The sequence below is a fragment of the Barbus barbus genome (genome assembly GCF_936440315.1).
Source record: "Barbus barbus genome assembly, chromosome: 20".
Classification (NCBI taxonomy): Eukaryota; Metazoa; Chordata; class Actinopteri; order Cypriniformes; family Cyprinidae; genus Barbus; species Barbus barbus.
The window spans coordinates 10,453,246-10,468,718 of NC_136748.1; the positions used below are offsets into that span (position 1 = coordinate 10,453,246).

Below are 15,473 nucleotides of genomic sequence, written 5' to 3' on the forward strand. Positions count from 1 at the left end.
TCTATTTTAATATATCTTTAAAAATATTACCGGTATTTACTTTGATAGCAAAGCTGAATTTTCAGCAGCCATTACTCAGTCTTCAATGTCACATGATCTTTCAGAAATCATTGTAATGCTGATTTGCTCAAGAAACATTATTGTTCTAAACAGTCAAGCAGCTTAATATTTTTTGTGGAAACGTTTTCAGGGTTATTTGATGAATAGAAAGTTCAAAAGAACAGCTTTTGATACATTATTAATGTATTTACTGTCACTTTAATACATCCTTGCTTAAAAGTATTAAAAGCATTCATTCTTACTGGCCTAAATCAAAAGAATATAATTAAAGCCCTACTTAAATAGAGAACATTTAAAGAAAATATGATCCACGTGATAAAATTATCATTTCTGAATTTACTATTGATAGCATTAGTGTGATATACAGTATTTTACAGTGGCTTTATTAAGAATAGCCTACCCTATTTATGTATATGGTAGAAGAAGTCATGCTTTTCCAAGGATAGTAGTCTAGTCTAGTGAGTGTAGTAGGCTCAGTATGCATACGTCAACAGTGTCACGTGAACGCGCGTAACACTCTCATCACATGTAGAAGTCACAGCAGCTGCATGAGAAGGAGATGAAACCTCAACTTGAGAGGCATGGATCCTAAAGACGTTTACTGACAGGGCTGCTCATATATTTAATGAAATACCAGGACACCTAGCTCACCCTGTAGCTCTTATATCAAAGAGAATGTGGGTTTTAGTCTTACTATCACCAGACAACTGTGAAGCCCGACTGCACACCGTCCAAAATATGTCCAGTGATTAATTTCAGCTGAATCTAATTAGCATTTGTTTCTCGCAACAGGACACGCGGGCTGCTTTAATAATACAACATCAGCACGAGCGCGTGGAGGAGGCTCCTGGGACTGAAGCGCTCTCTCTCTCTCTCAGACGGGATCGGCGCGCTGGACATGAGGAAGACCTCATCCCGAGCCTGATTTCCTGCGGTCCCGGCCATCTGTGTGGCTTCAATCACACTGAAATCCACCCAGCCGCAGACGACCATGGAGCTGGAGCAGAGCTGCAGTTTATCTAAAAAGAGCATCATTACCAAAATGTTTAAAGTTCGCAAAAGGCGAGAGATGCTGTTCGTGCAGGTGTGCTTCATCTGCAGCGTCCTGTTCTTGGCGTGGTGTATGTCGGCGTTGCTCACAAAAACAGGTGAGTGAGTGACTGTCCCTGTATGTATTGTTGTGACTGTATGTCCCTGTATATGTATTGTTGGGGCTACACGTCTCTACTTCCGTGTATCGTTATCGTATAGTTTAATAATAATGCGCCGACAAGGCAGCAGTACATACTTGTCCTTTTTTGGGACGCCAGACGTTGAATTATTTACTGTAGTGTGAATAGAGGCTGCTGTGAGTGGGGAGAACATCCCTTTTCTCGGGATTTACTTGAATAAATGCACAAGAAGGGTTGACAGCATCTTTACAACGTCCGATATTATTATTTGGGCTATTTTGTGGGGAGATGTGGCGGTTGGCATGGTTACACGTTGTACAGTATTTAAAGCCGTCTTATTATATGTCAACAATAAAACAAACAAACGACGATGATTTCAAGCTATGGTTTTATGTCCAAACTATGTCACAGACAGTCCCTGATTGCGTTTGTATTATGGTACGATAAAAATTGAATGCACTGTTTCATTGTATTCGACGGTTGACGTTAGCTGGCTATTTCAAACTGTCTGTCTGAGTTTGAATAGAGCCCACGTGGGCGGAGTCAAACGTTTAGATGGGCGTGTCAACATTCTGAAGGGCGGAGTCAATAAAGCCACAGGCAGATCAAGACCTGTGATTTGATTACTTTCATGATTGTTATGTTAAAGGAAAACTAAACCCTAAAACAACTTTTTTGAGTTAATGATCTGTAAGACTGTGTCTTTATTAGTGCTGTGCATTGATTCGAGTAAATGTTTTGACATTTGATTATAAAGTGTTTTAATTCTACAATATATGGTATAAATGCTTCTGAGTGCTGCCCAATAGTACTGCTATTCGACGTTGCTTACCCCTGTGATGTATGATGGCACTTACGCCCCTGCACGAGCTCACCATGTCCCCTCTGTCTCCACTGGGCTCTGTCCACTTTTCCAGCATTTTTCAAATATTGCCAGTGGGTGGAATTAGGCTCTGACCAGGGGTTTAGTTACCCTTTAATATATGAATTTTCTGTATTTACATTTAGTCATTTGGCAGACGCTTTTATCCAAAGTGACTTACAATTGGGGAATACAAAAAGCGATTAATCTTGAAGAGGCAATCAGACAGAGAAAGTGCTCGTAACACCAAGTCTCAGTCATTGTTCAAATAAGTACAAGCTAATAAGCGGAGAGAAAGATATATATATATTTTATTTTTTTATTTATTTATTTATTTTTTTTTTTTTTGAGTTTAGGATGAAGTCAAGTATTGCCGAAAGAGATGAGTTTTCAGTTGTTGCTTGAAGATTGCCAGGGATCCAGCGTTCTGGATAGGGGTGGGAAGATTATTCCACCTGCCAGGAATGATGAACGAGAATGTTTTGGAGAGTGATTTTGAGCCTCTCTGTGATGGTACCACAAGGTGTCGCTCACTAGCAGATCTCAGACTTCTGGAGGGGATGTAGGTTCGTAATAGTGAGTGGAAGTAGGAGGGTGCTGAGCCTGTGGTAGTTCTGTACGCAAGCATCAGTGTCTTGAACTTGATGCGAGCTGCCACTGGTAGCCAGTGCAAGGAGATGAAGAGAGGTGTAACATGCACTCTTTTGGGCTCGTTGAAGATCAGTCGTGCCGCTGCATTTTGAATCATTTGTAGAGGTTTGATTGTGTTTGATGGCAGACCAGCCAGAAGAGCATTGCAGTAGTCCAGTCTAGAAACAACAAGGGCCTGGACAAGAAGTTGCGCAGCATGCTCTGTCAGAAAGGGCCTGATCTTTCTGATGTTGTGTAGTGCAAACCTGCAGGATCGAGCAGTCTTTGCAATGTGCTCTTTGAAGGTCAGCTGGTCATCAAAGATTACACCAAGATTTCTGACCGAAGTTGATGGGGTAATCATTGATGAGCCTAACTGAATCGTGAAGTCATGCTGTAGAGTCGGAGTGGCAGGGAAGACCAGAAGTTCCGTCTTTGCCAGGTTGAGCTGTAGGTGATGTTCTTTCATCCATGCCGAGATGTCCGCCAGGCAGCCTGAGATCCGTGCAGCTACCGTTGGGTCATCTGGTTGAAAAGAGAGATAGAGCTGTGTGTCATCGGCATAGCAGTGATAGGAGAAGTCATGTGCATGTATGATGGGACCCAGAGATGTAGTGTATGTGGAGAAGAGGAGGGGTCCAAGAACCGATCCCTGAGGAACTCCAGTGACCAGTTGATGTGGTTTGGATACCTCCCCTCCCCAGGCCACCCTGAAGGATCTACCGGTGAGATAGGATTCAAACCAGCGAAGTGGAATCCCAGTGATGAGAGGGTAGACAGGAGAATCTGATGATTGACAGTGTCAAAAGCAGCAGAAAGATCCAGCAGAATGAGGACTGACGATTTGGAATCAGCCTTTGCAGTTCGCAGGGCTTCAGTGACTGAGAGTAGCGCAGTCTCTGTTGAATGGCCACTCCTGAAACCTGACTGTTTAGCATCCAGTTTGTTGTACTGTGAAAGAAACCGTGAGCGCTGGTTGAAGACAACTCGTTCGAGTGTTTTCCCTACGAATGGAAGGAGAGAGACAGGTCTGTAGTTATCTAAAAGAGAACAATTATTATTATTAATAATATTAAGTGAATAACCAACATTTTTAGGTATGAAGGTGTGTATTAAAGGGATCCCTGGGTATTAAGACTTGCATGGCTTAATATAACTTAAATTATGTCTCTTACTGAAATATGTAGTAGAAAACCCATCAAAGACTTATGTTATTTAAAAAAAATGACATCGTTTTATACTTATTTTGGACTATGGGGGGCACCATTATTCTGATGACGAAAAATGGTTGCGCACTGTGAGCTATTGCCGCTATCTTTTGCTATTTTTACCACAACACAACTCTGAGTAGACAACTCGGAAAATAAAATACTGATATGATGACCACAGCTACTGAAAGAGCTTACAGGTGGTGATGGATATAAGTATAGGTTTAAACCAAATGCTGTACCATGGATTTTTCCCCACAAGGAGTCTAAACGCCCCGGATATCGAGGGAAATCTGCGCTGAGAAACTCCTCTAGCGGCCGCGCTTCATGATTAGCATTGGCATGTTTACATCCTAACAGATGGCATCTAGCGTTTATTGCATTAGCCGTTTGCTAGTAGGGCTCGCTGCAGTCTACAAGGGTTGGATCCACATCTAGGGGGTGGAGATGGGTGGGTTTAGGAATAGGGATGCACCGATACCACTTTTTCCAGTACTCGCCCGATACGATACTTAAATTTTTGGTACTTGCCAGTACCGATACCGATATTTTTATTGTATTTTTACATTTTTTTTTTAAATATTGGGTAAAGAAAACAAATGAGTATGTAAAATGTTAGTTGATTAACTTCATTTATCAAATAGATACTGTCAAACCAAAATTTATTCAGACACCTTCAACATTTCTCACATTTTATTCGCTATAGTTTAGAAAATGCTAATAAAATATTACAAGAACTCCAAGTTAAACTGTGTCAGAACAAATTTAGCTTGATAATACCTTTCAATCAATTTTATTCAGACAGCTGTTGGTATGACAATATTTACACAACTATCAATACTTTGTCGGGCCACCCTTAGCCTTAATGGCAGCCTGTAGTCTCCTGGGCATGCTGTCAACCAGGTTCATGAAAGCCTGAATTTCAATTTTTTTCCATTACTTAGTCTGAATAATTTTTGGCCATATAATTGCAGAAACACGCATGAAGCAAGGAAAACACGCACTGCGCGCGCACTTATGTGTACCGGAGCAGATGAAAGGGACAAGTAGACAGAATAGCCTAGCGCATTTCACACAGGCTGATAGTTTCACTTGTGTTTCACTCGTGTTCAATGCTTAATGTTAAAAATAAATGTTTAAAGTGAATGAATGCCCCTATATGTTGTCATATTTACGATTTAGTTTTAATTCAAATGATGCGTGCTGAGCGAACATCAATAAAGATCACACCACAGAAGTGCGCGCGCGCTCTATCTCTCTCTCTCCCTACTGTTAAGTAACTTGTGCATTGTTTTAGTGACTGGTTTTTGACATTTCCGACCGAAGTACAAACTTTCCAGTGATATCTGTGAGAAAGGGATATTCACTCGACAAGCTCGCACATCTGCACCGCCGTGCGCTGGATCCACTCAGCGTGTTTTGCTTGGCTTGCTCACATCAGCTATACAGGCATTAATACTGAATGTTTAACATTATATTCATTGCATGTACATTTTTAGACATCCTTAATCTCTAATAACTACATTCTGCTGTCTGTTTTTCTGTTGTTGGTGTTTCTTTGTCTGAATATGGCACTGATCACATGCGTGGTATCGGCGTTTAGTATCGGGACATTTTAACGGATACGAGTAAGAGTACATGAGCCCAGTATCGACCCGATACCAGTATCGGTGCATCCCTATTTAGGAATATGTAAGGTGTGAAGAGTTGGATCTGGATCCAACCACGACCCCTGGATCTTGTGGGCTGTAGCGAGACGCTCCTCGCCGTTTATAAGCTCTTTCAGTAGCTGTGGTCTACTAAAAGACTCAAAGGCACCAGGGCTAAAATGGAGAGAAAAAAGAAGCGGGTCTTTAAGAAGTTTTATTTGTCCACAGGCATATCTTCCCATTCTTTTCTCCTCCTATTATCGCTAGGAAAGCATTGAAGTCTTACATTGCTTCTCTTGTTGCCCTTCGACTGAAAATTACAACCAAAAGCCACACAATGTGGTATCGTATCAGTATTTGATTTTCTGAGCTGTGTATTCTGATTTGTTGCGGTAAAAAAAGAGCCAGTAGCTCACAGAGTGCAACCATTTGACATCATCGACGCAGAATGTACCGTGCACATAAAATAATGGCGCCCCCCCTTAGTAGGGTTGGGCGATAAAACGATAACGATATGTATCGCGATAGACACGTGAACGATATCAATAAAAAATGTGTTCGATAAAACGTTCGATATTTTTTATTCTTCGTCGGAAGAAAACAAAGGCTGCGAAGCAACTTTGGTTGCATTAACAAAGGCACTCGCTCTCTGGTAACCTAGCAACGTAGGGAGTGACACGCTAACAGCCAATCATGTAACAGTGTCATGTTTGGTTGCGCCATATCGTTGTCTCGCGTCTAAGAGCGCACGCGCAAAAAAAAAAAAAAAAAAAGTGCGCACGCGCGGCTGAGAGTGCACGTCTGCAGCCAGACCCTATTGGCTGGTCTGCTGGATTCCTCTTCATAAGCAGAAAATGAGTGCCGCAGCGAGCGAGGAAATTGTAAATAAAAGAGAAAGTCAGCTGTATGGCAGTTTTTGGATATTATAAGTCTGACCGTAGTCAGACCAAATGTCGTCTGCAAATTATGCAAGACCGTCGTCCCCGCCAAGACTGGTAATACCACGAACTTGATGTACCACCTTAAAAAAAAATCAATAATTATCGATATCGACCGATATGAAACACTGATATCGTGATACAGTTTTCAGCCATATCGCCCAGCCCTACCCCTTAGTCCAAAAGCGATGTCGACTTATTTAAATAACATACATTTTCAAGGGTTTTCTACTACATATTTAAATAAGAGACATTTACGTTATATTAAACTATACATGTCTTAATACCCACGGATCCCTTTAAGAATATATTTTAGAATCTACTAAATTGCCATGTTAGCATTATTAGTCTCGCATAGACAGACCTTCAGACTGATGGCAGAAGGTCTGGACTCTATAGCAGCTTTCATTGGCCAAGGACTGCCTTCTGACTGAAGTTAAGCAAACACGGTTTGTTTTGTTTAGTGTCATGTTTAAGGGTGTGAAAATGTAAAGTTGATGTCTGTACAATAACAGATAGGCATGTTAAACTCTTGGATGTATTTTAATGAGGGTATGCCATGAACTTCACGTACCTTTTGAAAATCCAGCATCTAGTTGGTCTTGATAAGCATTGATTGTCACATGAAAGCTTTCTTCCATGAGGGTTTGGCATCATGATAGCTTTGTTTCCAGGTGAACTGTTAAAGAATGTGACACACACTCACAGAAATCCTGTAGAATTCAACCAATCAGATGGTGACTTGGAAACTCTTGAAGTGTTTTCAGTTTTGTGTGCCATATGCATCAGACGTTAAGTAAATGGTCTGTGGGTGTGACATCCGAGACTGAGACTGTTGATATTTTCTGACACTCATGTTCTAACAACAATTGTGCAAATTTACTTGAATGTCGTAAAACAAAAGAATAGGAATTTAGAAACCGTTTTCACTCAGAAATAAGAAATTACGAGTACCCAGACAGAGTGAAAAAAATTCCACAAACTGAAAACTATTGCAGCAAAACCTGTCAAAAATATTCAAACTGCTCCTAAATCAAGAACAGAATGACCCACTTACAGCTGAAAAAGAGCAGAAATTAATTGAATAATTTCTCAATTAATTGCAAAGAAACAAGTAACATACTGAACATAGAAAGACTGAAATAATCTTTCATGTAAAACATCCAAAACAATCAATCCAATAATTGGAAAAATCTATTTTTACAGTGTATAGTTTTACTACGGGAAAAACTTTCTTGGTAGCTTTAGCTCTTAAAGTTGAGATGACATGGAAGTAACAGATCATTTCTTCTGTATCATGATGTACATCTGAGTGAAATGGATTATCAAAAAATAAAAAATCCAGTCAATACTACTGCTCCCCTGCTCACTTCAAGGTTTGCATCTTGAATATTTAGTTAACGTATCTGTGTTCCATGGAAGAAATAGTCATACAGGTTTGGAACAACAACAAATCTTTAAAAATAAAACTGGAGTTATATGCAGAGCTCTGAGACCCCCGCTGATCATTAGCTGGCAGACAGTCTGATATCCAAAGAGTCTGATGTTTTCTTTTTTTATCTCTCTACAAGAGTACTGTGAAGGGGATTTGAGGGAAGGAAGTTTTACAAATTGGATAAAAAAATCACATCTGTAAGGTGGAGGGTATAACAATCTCATTCTCATGTGTAATTTAAGTATGGAGATGAAAAGCGTCCTAGAGGACACAGGAAATGGAATCAGTGCCAGGTGAAGAGCCACTCAGACAGCACAATATATATATATATATATACCAAACTATACCTTATAGACCAACAGAGGCTCACAAAAAAAAGTGCCTGTGATGACATTTCTGAAAAATATTACACTGCTGCTTGCATGTTTCACAACAATTTCAAAATGAGGTTTCCAGTGAATTGCATTAAAGGGATCATGAAGTGCCATTATTTTGTACTATTCTCTGAGGTCCACTTATGTTATAAAGATTTTTACATCAAAAATTATAATTTAGAAGTAAAGGGCTATTTTCTGTCATGTTTTGACCCCTTCATCAGAAAACTCTGTTTGAATAGGCGTGGCGGATTGTAGACTCAGAAGTAAAAGCCCACTGTTGTGATTGGCTAAACAGTTGTGTATGTTTCACAGCCTACATCCTTGATGGATGGACACTGCTGTGATTTAGGTTAAAAACGCATAAATGCTCAGTACATATCAAATGATCTGAAATAACAGACAAAGCAATAGTGACCACATAATATAAAAAAGGTACTCATACTTGTGTGGTGCGACATTACTGTCAGATCCAATATAGTTTGCACAGAATTTAGTTTCTATCTTTCTGAAAATCATCACCTACATAGAATTATGCTTTGTTTGCAAACAAACTTATTGTAAAATTAAGTGAAGTTGTATTTGGAGCTATCTTTTAGTTTCTGCGTAGACCTGTATTTGCACCTCTAGTTATTTACACTACATGCGCAACTCGGTGCAGGGGTAGACAATAAGGGAAATTTGCCACTGGCCCTCTGGGCCAGTGTTTTTTGAAGTTCACTGGCCCAGGTCAACGCGTCGGGTATTGATCCCAATAATCACGAAAAAGAACAGTTTGCTTGAACAACATGAATAACATTTATTTTTTTTAAGGTAGGTTTAGTGCAAAGTGCAGCAAAACTGTGCAAAAACATGAAACAAGTGCAAATAAACCTTTTGCATAGGATTCATTCTCCGTAGTCACACAGCAATTCATTATATTATGTTCATACCATAGGTTTCATACACGTTAACTTTTCTCTAACTTGTCTGCATATGTGGGCATTGATCTGCAGAGCTCACAGTAAACCTTTTTTTTCTTGATCGTAGCCCAGCTAGGGGTGGGCGATATGGGAAAAATATCATATCACAATTTTTTTTAGAAATATCACGATTTTATCACGATTCTTTGTCATGTTGGTTTTACAAGTTGTCTGAGCATTACAGCCAAACTAGAAAGACAAAGCCTTTCAAGGTAACAAAAACCAAAAAAAAAGACATGGCAGATATTTAGGCCAAAGTGGGCGAAGATAAAAATCTTTGTTCATTCTATCTTTCTTGTTAAAAAATAAGAACAAAGATACAAATACACATAATATACAAATAAAACAATATTTTCAGGTACAATAGGTGTATTTAGCAGAGCATTCAATGAAATTGAATGAACAAATATAAAAATAAAACACTAGATAGACTGATTCCTAAAGCAACTGTATTAAAGATTTTCAGTCAAGAATAGTGTGATTTTTCTCTTTGCGTTTTGTTAACGTTAAATTAAGTTCCCCCAAAAATAAATATTCTGTCATCTGTCTGTCAATTCTGTCATAATGTTTTATTTTTATACCATCATTTACTCAAAAGTTGTTTTAAACCTGAATGAGTTTCTTTCTTCTGCTGAACATAAATGCTATTTTGAAGAAGGTGGAAAACCAATCAGTTGCTGGTCCTCAGTGACTTCCATAGGATTGTTCTTTCCTGCTATCAAAGTCAATGTGGACCAGCAACTGTTTGGTTACCCTCATTCTTCAAAATATCTTATTTTGGGTTCAGCACAAGAAATTAAGAGGTTTGGGACAACATGCGAGTAAATAATGACAGAAATTAAATTTTAGGGTGAACTATCCCTTTAATGGCAGTCGACAGCATGTTTAGTACTGTCCCTTTAAGACCTGCACGCATCTATACAGACACGCATCCGTTTCTCTCTTAACTATTTACTTTAATTTTAGAGATAACCAACTGAGTCTGTATGTAAACCTTGTGTGTTTTGACAGTATTAGCGCAAAAAATAAGTTAGTTGAGTAATCAGGCGCTGTTAGACAGGCTTTTTAGTGCGCGTGCTTCAGGTGTATGCGCTCAGAAAAAGGCACGTCAGACCAGCTCGCGATTTAAACATTTAACCAGCAAGGCTTGTGTGCAAATAATGTACTTTTGCGATCGCGAATAAGTGCAGTGTCCTGTCAGAGTAACTCTACTGCTATATGTCGTGTTGTACAGTATATAGAGACGGAGGCACCAGAACTGTATTTGACATAATGTGCGCTGTAGCACGATACTACCATATTTCTTCAAAAGCAGATCGTGGAGACATTTTTATCGTCCACGATCAAAAATCGTCATATCGCACACCCCTAAGCCCAGCCAATTCCAGCGGTCTCGCTACTGGGGCTGAAACTTTCTCTGCCTTTTCTTTTCGTATTCCCTTTCGCTTTCCCTCAATTCCTCTGGTGATTTTCTCTTCCTTGCCTTCTCTTTTTTACCCGGCGTTTGGCCGGGTGATGTGGGTTTCAGAAACATGTAGCCTAGCTTAATAGTAGCTATAGGTAGGTGCTGAGCAGCAGTTTGCGCGCGTAACCGCGGGAGCGAGCAAGGTGGTGCAAACGGAGCGTAAGGCTGTCGGGATCGCGTAACGTGTTAGCGGTGGTTACCGAGACGATTAAACAGAAATCAAAACACAGAACCACAGGTAATTAATGTGAAATTAGACTTTTTTTTTTAATCGAGGCATTATTTTTACTGGCCCCACCGGGCTAGTGGTTGGAGCGATCTGGTGGCCCTGACGGTTTTAAAAGTACGTCCGGGCCACCGGGCCAATTATATTGTCGACCCCAGCGGTGGGCGGGGCTAAATAGGCAGTGATGTAGAAGCAGGTGTTGATCTTCTGCGGAGGCGATGTTTAGCCACACTATTATGTCATAAAGTGGCACATTCCACAACCTGTCATTTTGGCAGATTGGCTTCAATATAAGCTGTTTTTAAACTGAGAGTTTGAGTTCTGAAACTTACAGGATGTTTTTATAACAACCTCTTATTTGTCAAAAGATCAAGGGAATTTTGATTTCTCAGTTCATGATCCCTTTAAAAGTTAAGGCTGTGTCTCATTTGAAAATAACATTCCATCAATAAACCCTACCCTAAACCTAACCAATAGCGGTAACGCAAGCAAACTTGCACTAAAAATGCATTTGCTTAAGTAACCGTGCCGTTTTAGCATTTTTCTTGAGCTCTTTTATTGTGACTGTTTCACAGGACTTGTACAGTGATTGCACATGCATTGCTGTACCAGGTGAGCTACTGAGCAAGTTTACAAAGTCAGAAAAGCCAAACATACAGAGCTGGTTATGTGAAGCAAACATCTTAATGTATAAATTTACAAATCAATCATGCACTATGGTAAAAGTGTTTGAGGTCATAGTACTGCACGGGAAAAAGGTATTTAAGTATTTATAATCTACCCCTGTAATCATAATTTGTAAAAAAGGAATAAAAGTTGGTGTTTTACTGCCACTAGTGTTCATTTCAGCTGGAAACTGCAGTCAGTTGTATGAATTACCTACGCATACAATTGACTGCAGTTTTCAGCTGAAATGAACAGATCAAACGCCTGTGGTACAAGCACATCTCAGACACAAATGACGTCTCATTACAAGGGATTTCGCATCGTGCTTTTCCGCTCACTCTTAATGTCTACACTCTAATGTTCAGCCTGCTTGGCTGAGCGATACTAGTGTGTGCGGTTGAGTTTAATTACGCCAAAATTACAAGCGGCTTAAGGGATTACCTGCACATGATATTGTAATGATGAGGATGCTGAATATGTGCTTTCTGCTTAATGGCTCTACGGATGCTGGTATATCTGATAAGCCTGTCAGGAGTCCATCTGGTGTGCACTCCTGCTGTGATTACAGAACATCACACCTAATATGGGCCAGCTTCCCAAATCTCATTCCTGTTCTTCTGCACCTTCTCATTATCCTCCATCGATAACTATAGGGAAGTTAGTGCAGGCTGAAAATGCTGCTTAATGAACTTTTTGTTGCTGTTGAGTTCATTATTCTGTCCTCCTTCTGTGACACTTCGTTACACAACTTGCTCTTTTTTTTTTTTCTGCCTCATAAGCTGTAAGTGGGTCATTCTGTTCTTGATTTAGGAGCAGTTGGAATATTTTTGACAGGTTTTGCTGCAATAGTTTTCAGTTTGTGGAATTTTGTTTTCACTCTGTCTGGCTACTCGTAAAGTAGGGAATATTTAAAAGATTGTGTGCATTAAAAGAATAGAAAAAAGTCAAACAGGCGTGCACATCCCAACCACCCAGATCGGGCTCAGGTGCAGGACAACTGAGGAACTTGAACAAAGAAAAAGGAGAGGAGTCCGCACACTGAAAATAGCTGCTCCAAATGAATTTAATAACAGCAACGTTTCAATCCTCAGGTCTTCATCAAGCTCAATACCCACATGGAATAAAATCAGCTTTAAATAGCAACAGGTAATCACCTTAATTGGGTCCACACACAAAAAAACAAAAAAACACGTGACAAGTAATACAAGTCATGTGACAAAAAAACAGCTTAACTAATAATCAACAACAAATGAAGTATTAGTACAACCACTATAAAAAAGGCTTAATATCAAAACCCTCATTCAATGGCGATAAAGTATTTAAGGTATAAATCCAAAAACATTCCCTCTGTAGTAATTTCTTCTTGTAATCGCCACCTCTTCAGGGTTTACCTTCTCTATACCGATATATTGTAAAACACTGACGTTATGGCCTACTTGTCTGAAGTGAGACGCTATAGGACTACGCATATCTCCAGTTCTAATATTACTGCGATGTTCGCTGATGCGAGTACGTAATTGTCTTGTCGTTTTACCAACGTATGCAAGCCCACAAGGGCAACGAATTAGATCACATGAGTAGAAGCACAGGTAATAGTACCACATATCGAAATATTGCGGCCAGTGTGTGGATGACTGAAGAAATTGCACTTATGTGTAAAGGCACACTGGACGCAATTGCCACACAAGAGCTGGAATACCTTGTTTTTTTACATGAAGGAAATTCAGATTTCACAAGCAAGTCACGAAGATTATTTTGGCGTTTAAAAACCAATTTTGGGTCATTTCTAAAAATACCTGATAATTTAGGATCACTTGAAATAATATGCCAATGCTTATTTAAGACTCTACAAAACTCCGCACCCAATGCGGAGTACTTAATAGTACAAATAGGAGCATTAGAAAATTGTGTTTTATTATGTTTTGTTCGTAAGCACTGTATCTGAGATGTCTCATTTACTTTCTTCTTAGCATTATCGATCCATTCTTTACGGTAGCCACGATTCAAAAATCTTTTAGTTAAGTCAGTAGATTGTTGAGAGTAAGATTCAGCTGTGCTACAAACTCTACGTACACGCTTAAATTGACTGATAGGCAAACTCAGATTAAAACTGATGGTCTGAGAGTCAGTTTTGGACAGATTCTTTAAAAAGTTTGTGAATCAGGCTACACTGGTCATGCTGTTTGTTTGCTGCGTTTAACCTGCAAAAACATTGTAGGCATCATATTTAATGTCTGTTTATTGTTTTGTAGTATTTAGTGCACCCTTATCTTTTGCAATGTAATCTTAATGTGAAGAGCTCAAAATATGTCACCAGTAAAAACTCACAGTGCTTTAGTACATTTTCATGTCTTCAGAGTTGAACGTCATGAAAATCCTTAAAGATAGAACTGGATTATGACTACTGCTACCTAGTCATTCTTAGAGTTAATTGGTTTCATGTTGTACAGAAAAAATTAACATGCATTTTAAGTCAGAATTTGCATGTTTCTTTTTTTTTAAATAAATTATTTGAATGAACCCAATGTGTTCAATGAATAACAGCTGTAATGCCAACTGTCCAATAAATATGTTCCACTAAATATGTGCCATAGTTTCAGAAAAAGATAAATGTGATTATACTGTTTTTGTTTGTTTTTTTTTGGACCACGCTCCATATCCTCATGAGAAAATTATGTGCTGAAATCATCTGCTGAAGCATAGAAATGCAGGCAAAATATGAGGCATAAAATCCTAATTCAAGCTCTGGCTGTTAGGACAGTATGCATGGTTGAATCTTCACACCACTTTCTTTCTATGATTGTCTCAAAATAAATAAGCCCCTTGGTGCTGCTAACCATGATACAATGCACATCGTGTAGGAACAGTGATTAAAACTGAAAGCCAGGCAGAAGGCCACAGTATCACACACTAACCCCAAGCCTGACCGACAAGTAATTTAGCTAATTATCTCAAAGTGGTTAACTATTCTTTGAGTATTTGGATAGCTGACAAGAAATGTAATGCAAGGTTACATGCTAAACTTATAAAACTATTTTAAATAGTAGGGTATTTGTTTGAGGTTATATTAAAACAAAATTTGATTTATGAACTCATTCGTGGAGTTATATTAGGTTTAGGAATTAGCTAAGTACTAATATTTATTATATAATTTTCATTTTATATAATAGGTGCAGGTGGGTGCAGTTCATATAAGCTGCACAAACTCAGCATACTGAAGCCATTTGAGAGAATGAGTCCAAAAACTGGCTTATTAATATTACTCTAAATTCCCTGGTCATTTGAGGTGTAACATAAGACTATGTATTAAATTGTTGGGATTATGTATGTAACTGTCCGTAAATTATTTATTTGCTAAACGACAGTAATTTTCTGCAAATCTGTGCTGGATATGGATGGATCCGGGTAAGCGGATTCACAACAGCTTTTGCGCCTACGCTCTGAATTTGTAATAAATTTAAATAATGTGTTTGTATCTTCATTAACAGGTCATGGGCTGGTGTTTCAGGAGGGGTTTGCTGTTCCCAGAGATCACCTGGGCCGAAGGCTTATGGCCGTCGCGGGCGACAATGAGACCGAAAAGAACTGCACAGAACCAAGTAATTCATACATCATGACTTCATAATGAGTAATGCCTTTTCCCCATTTGAGTGATCGCTTGTCTTGAACTTCATACTGAGAAAAGACATCAATTGCAGGGCTTACCAAATGTAAAAAAAAAAAAAAGGTACCCCAGGCAGTTGGAAATTTATTGAAAAAACCTCCAACATGGTTTAAGATCTCTCAAGGGTAATTTATTGCGTTTTACTCCTATCTATCTGTCTGT

At 39.1% G+C, this 15,473-nt stretch overlaps 1 protein-coding gene across 1 annotated transcript in view; it reads left to right on the plus strand.

The window, feature by feature from the left end:
• The first annotated feature begins 597 nt into the window (after positions 1-597).
• The window catches only part of LOC306886438 (sodium/potassium/calcium exchanger 4-like), a 62,442-nt gene continuing 47,566 nt past the window's right edge, over positions 598-15,473 (plus strand). Inside the window, exons 1-2 of the mRNA XM_079443541.1 lie at positions 598-1,208; positions 15,136-15,246. Of these exons, the coding sequence (XP_079299667.1) occupies positions 1,052-1,208; positions 15,136-15,246 (268 nt within the window). The 5' untranslated portion in view covers positions 598-1,051. The remainder of the gene's footprint in view (positions 1,209-15,135; positions 15,247-15,473) is intronic.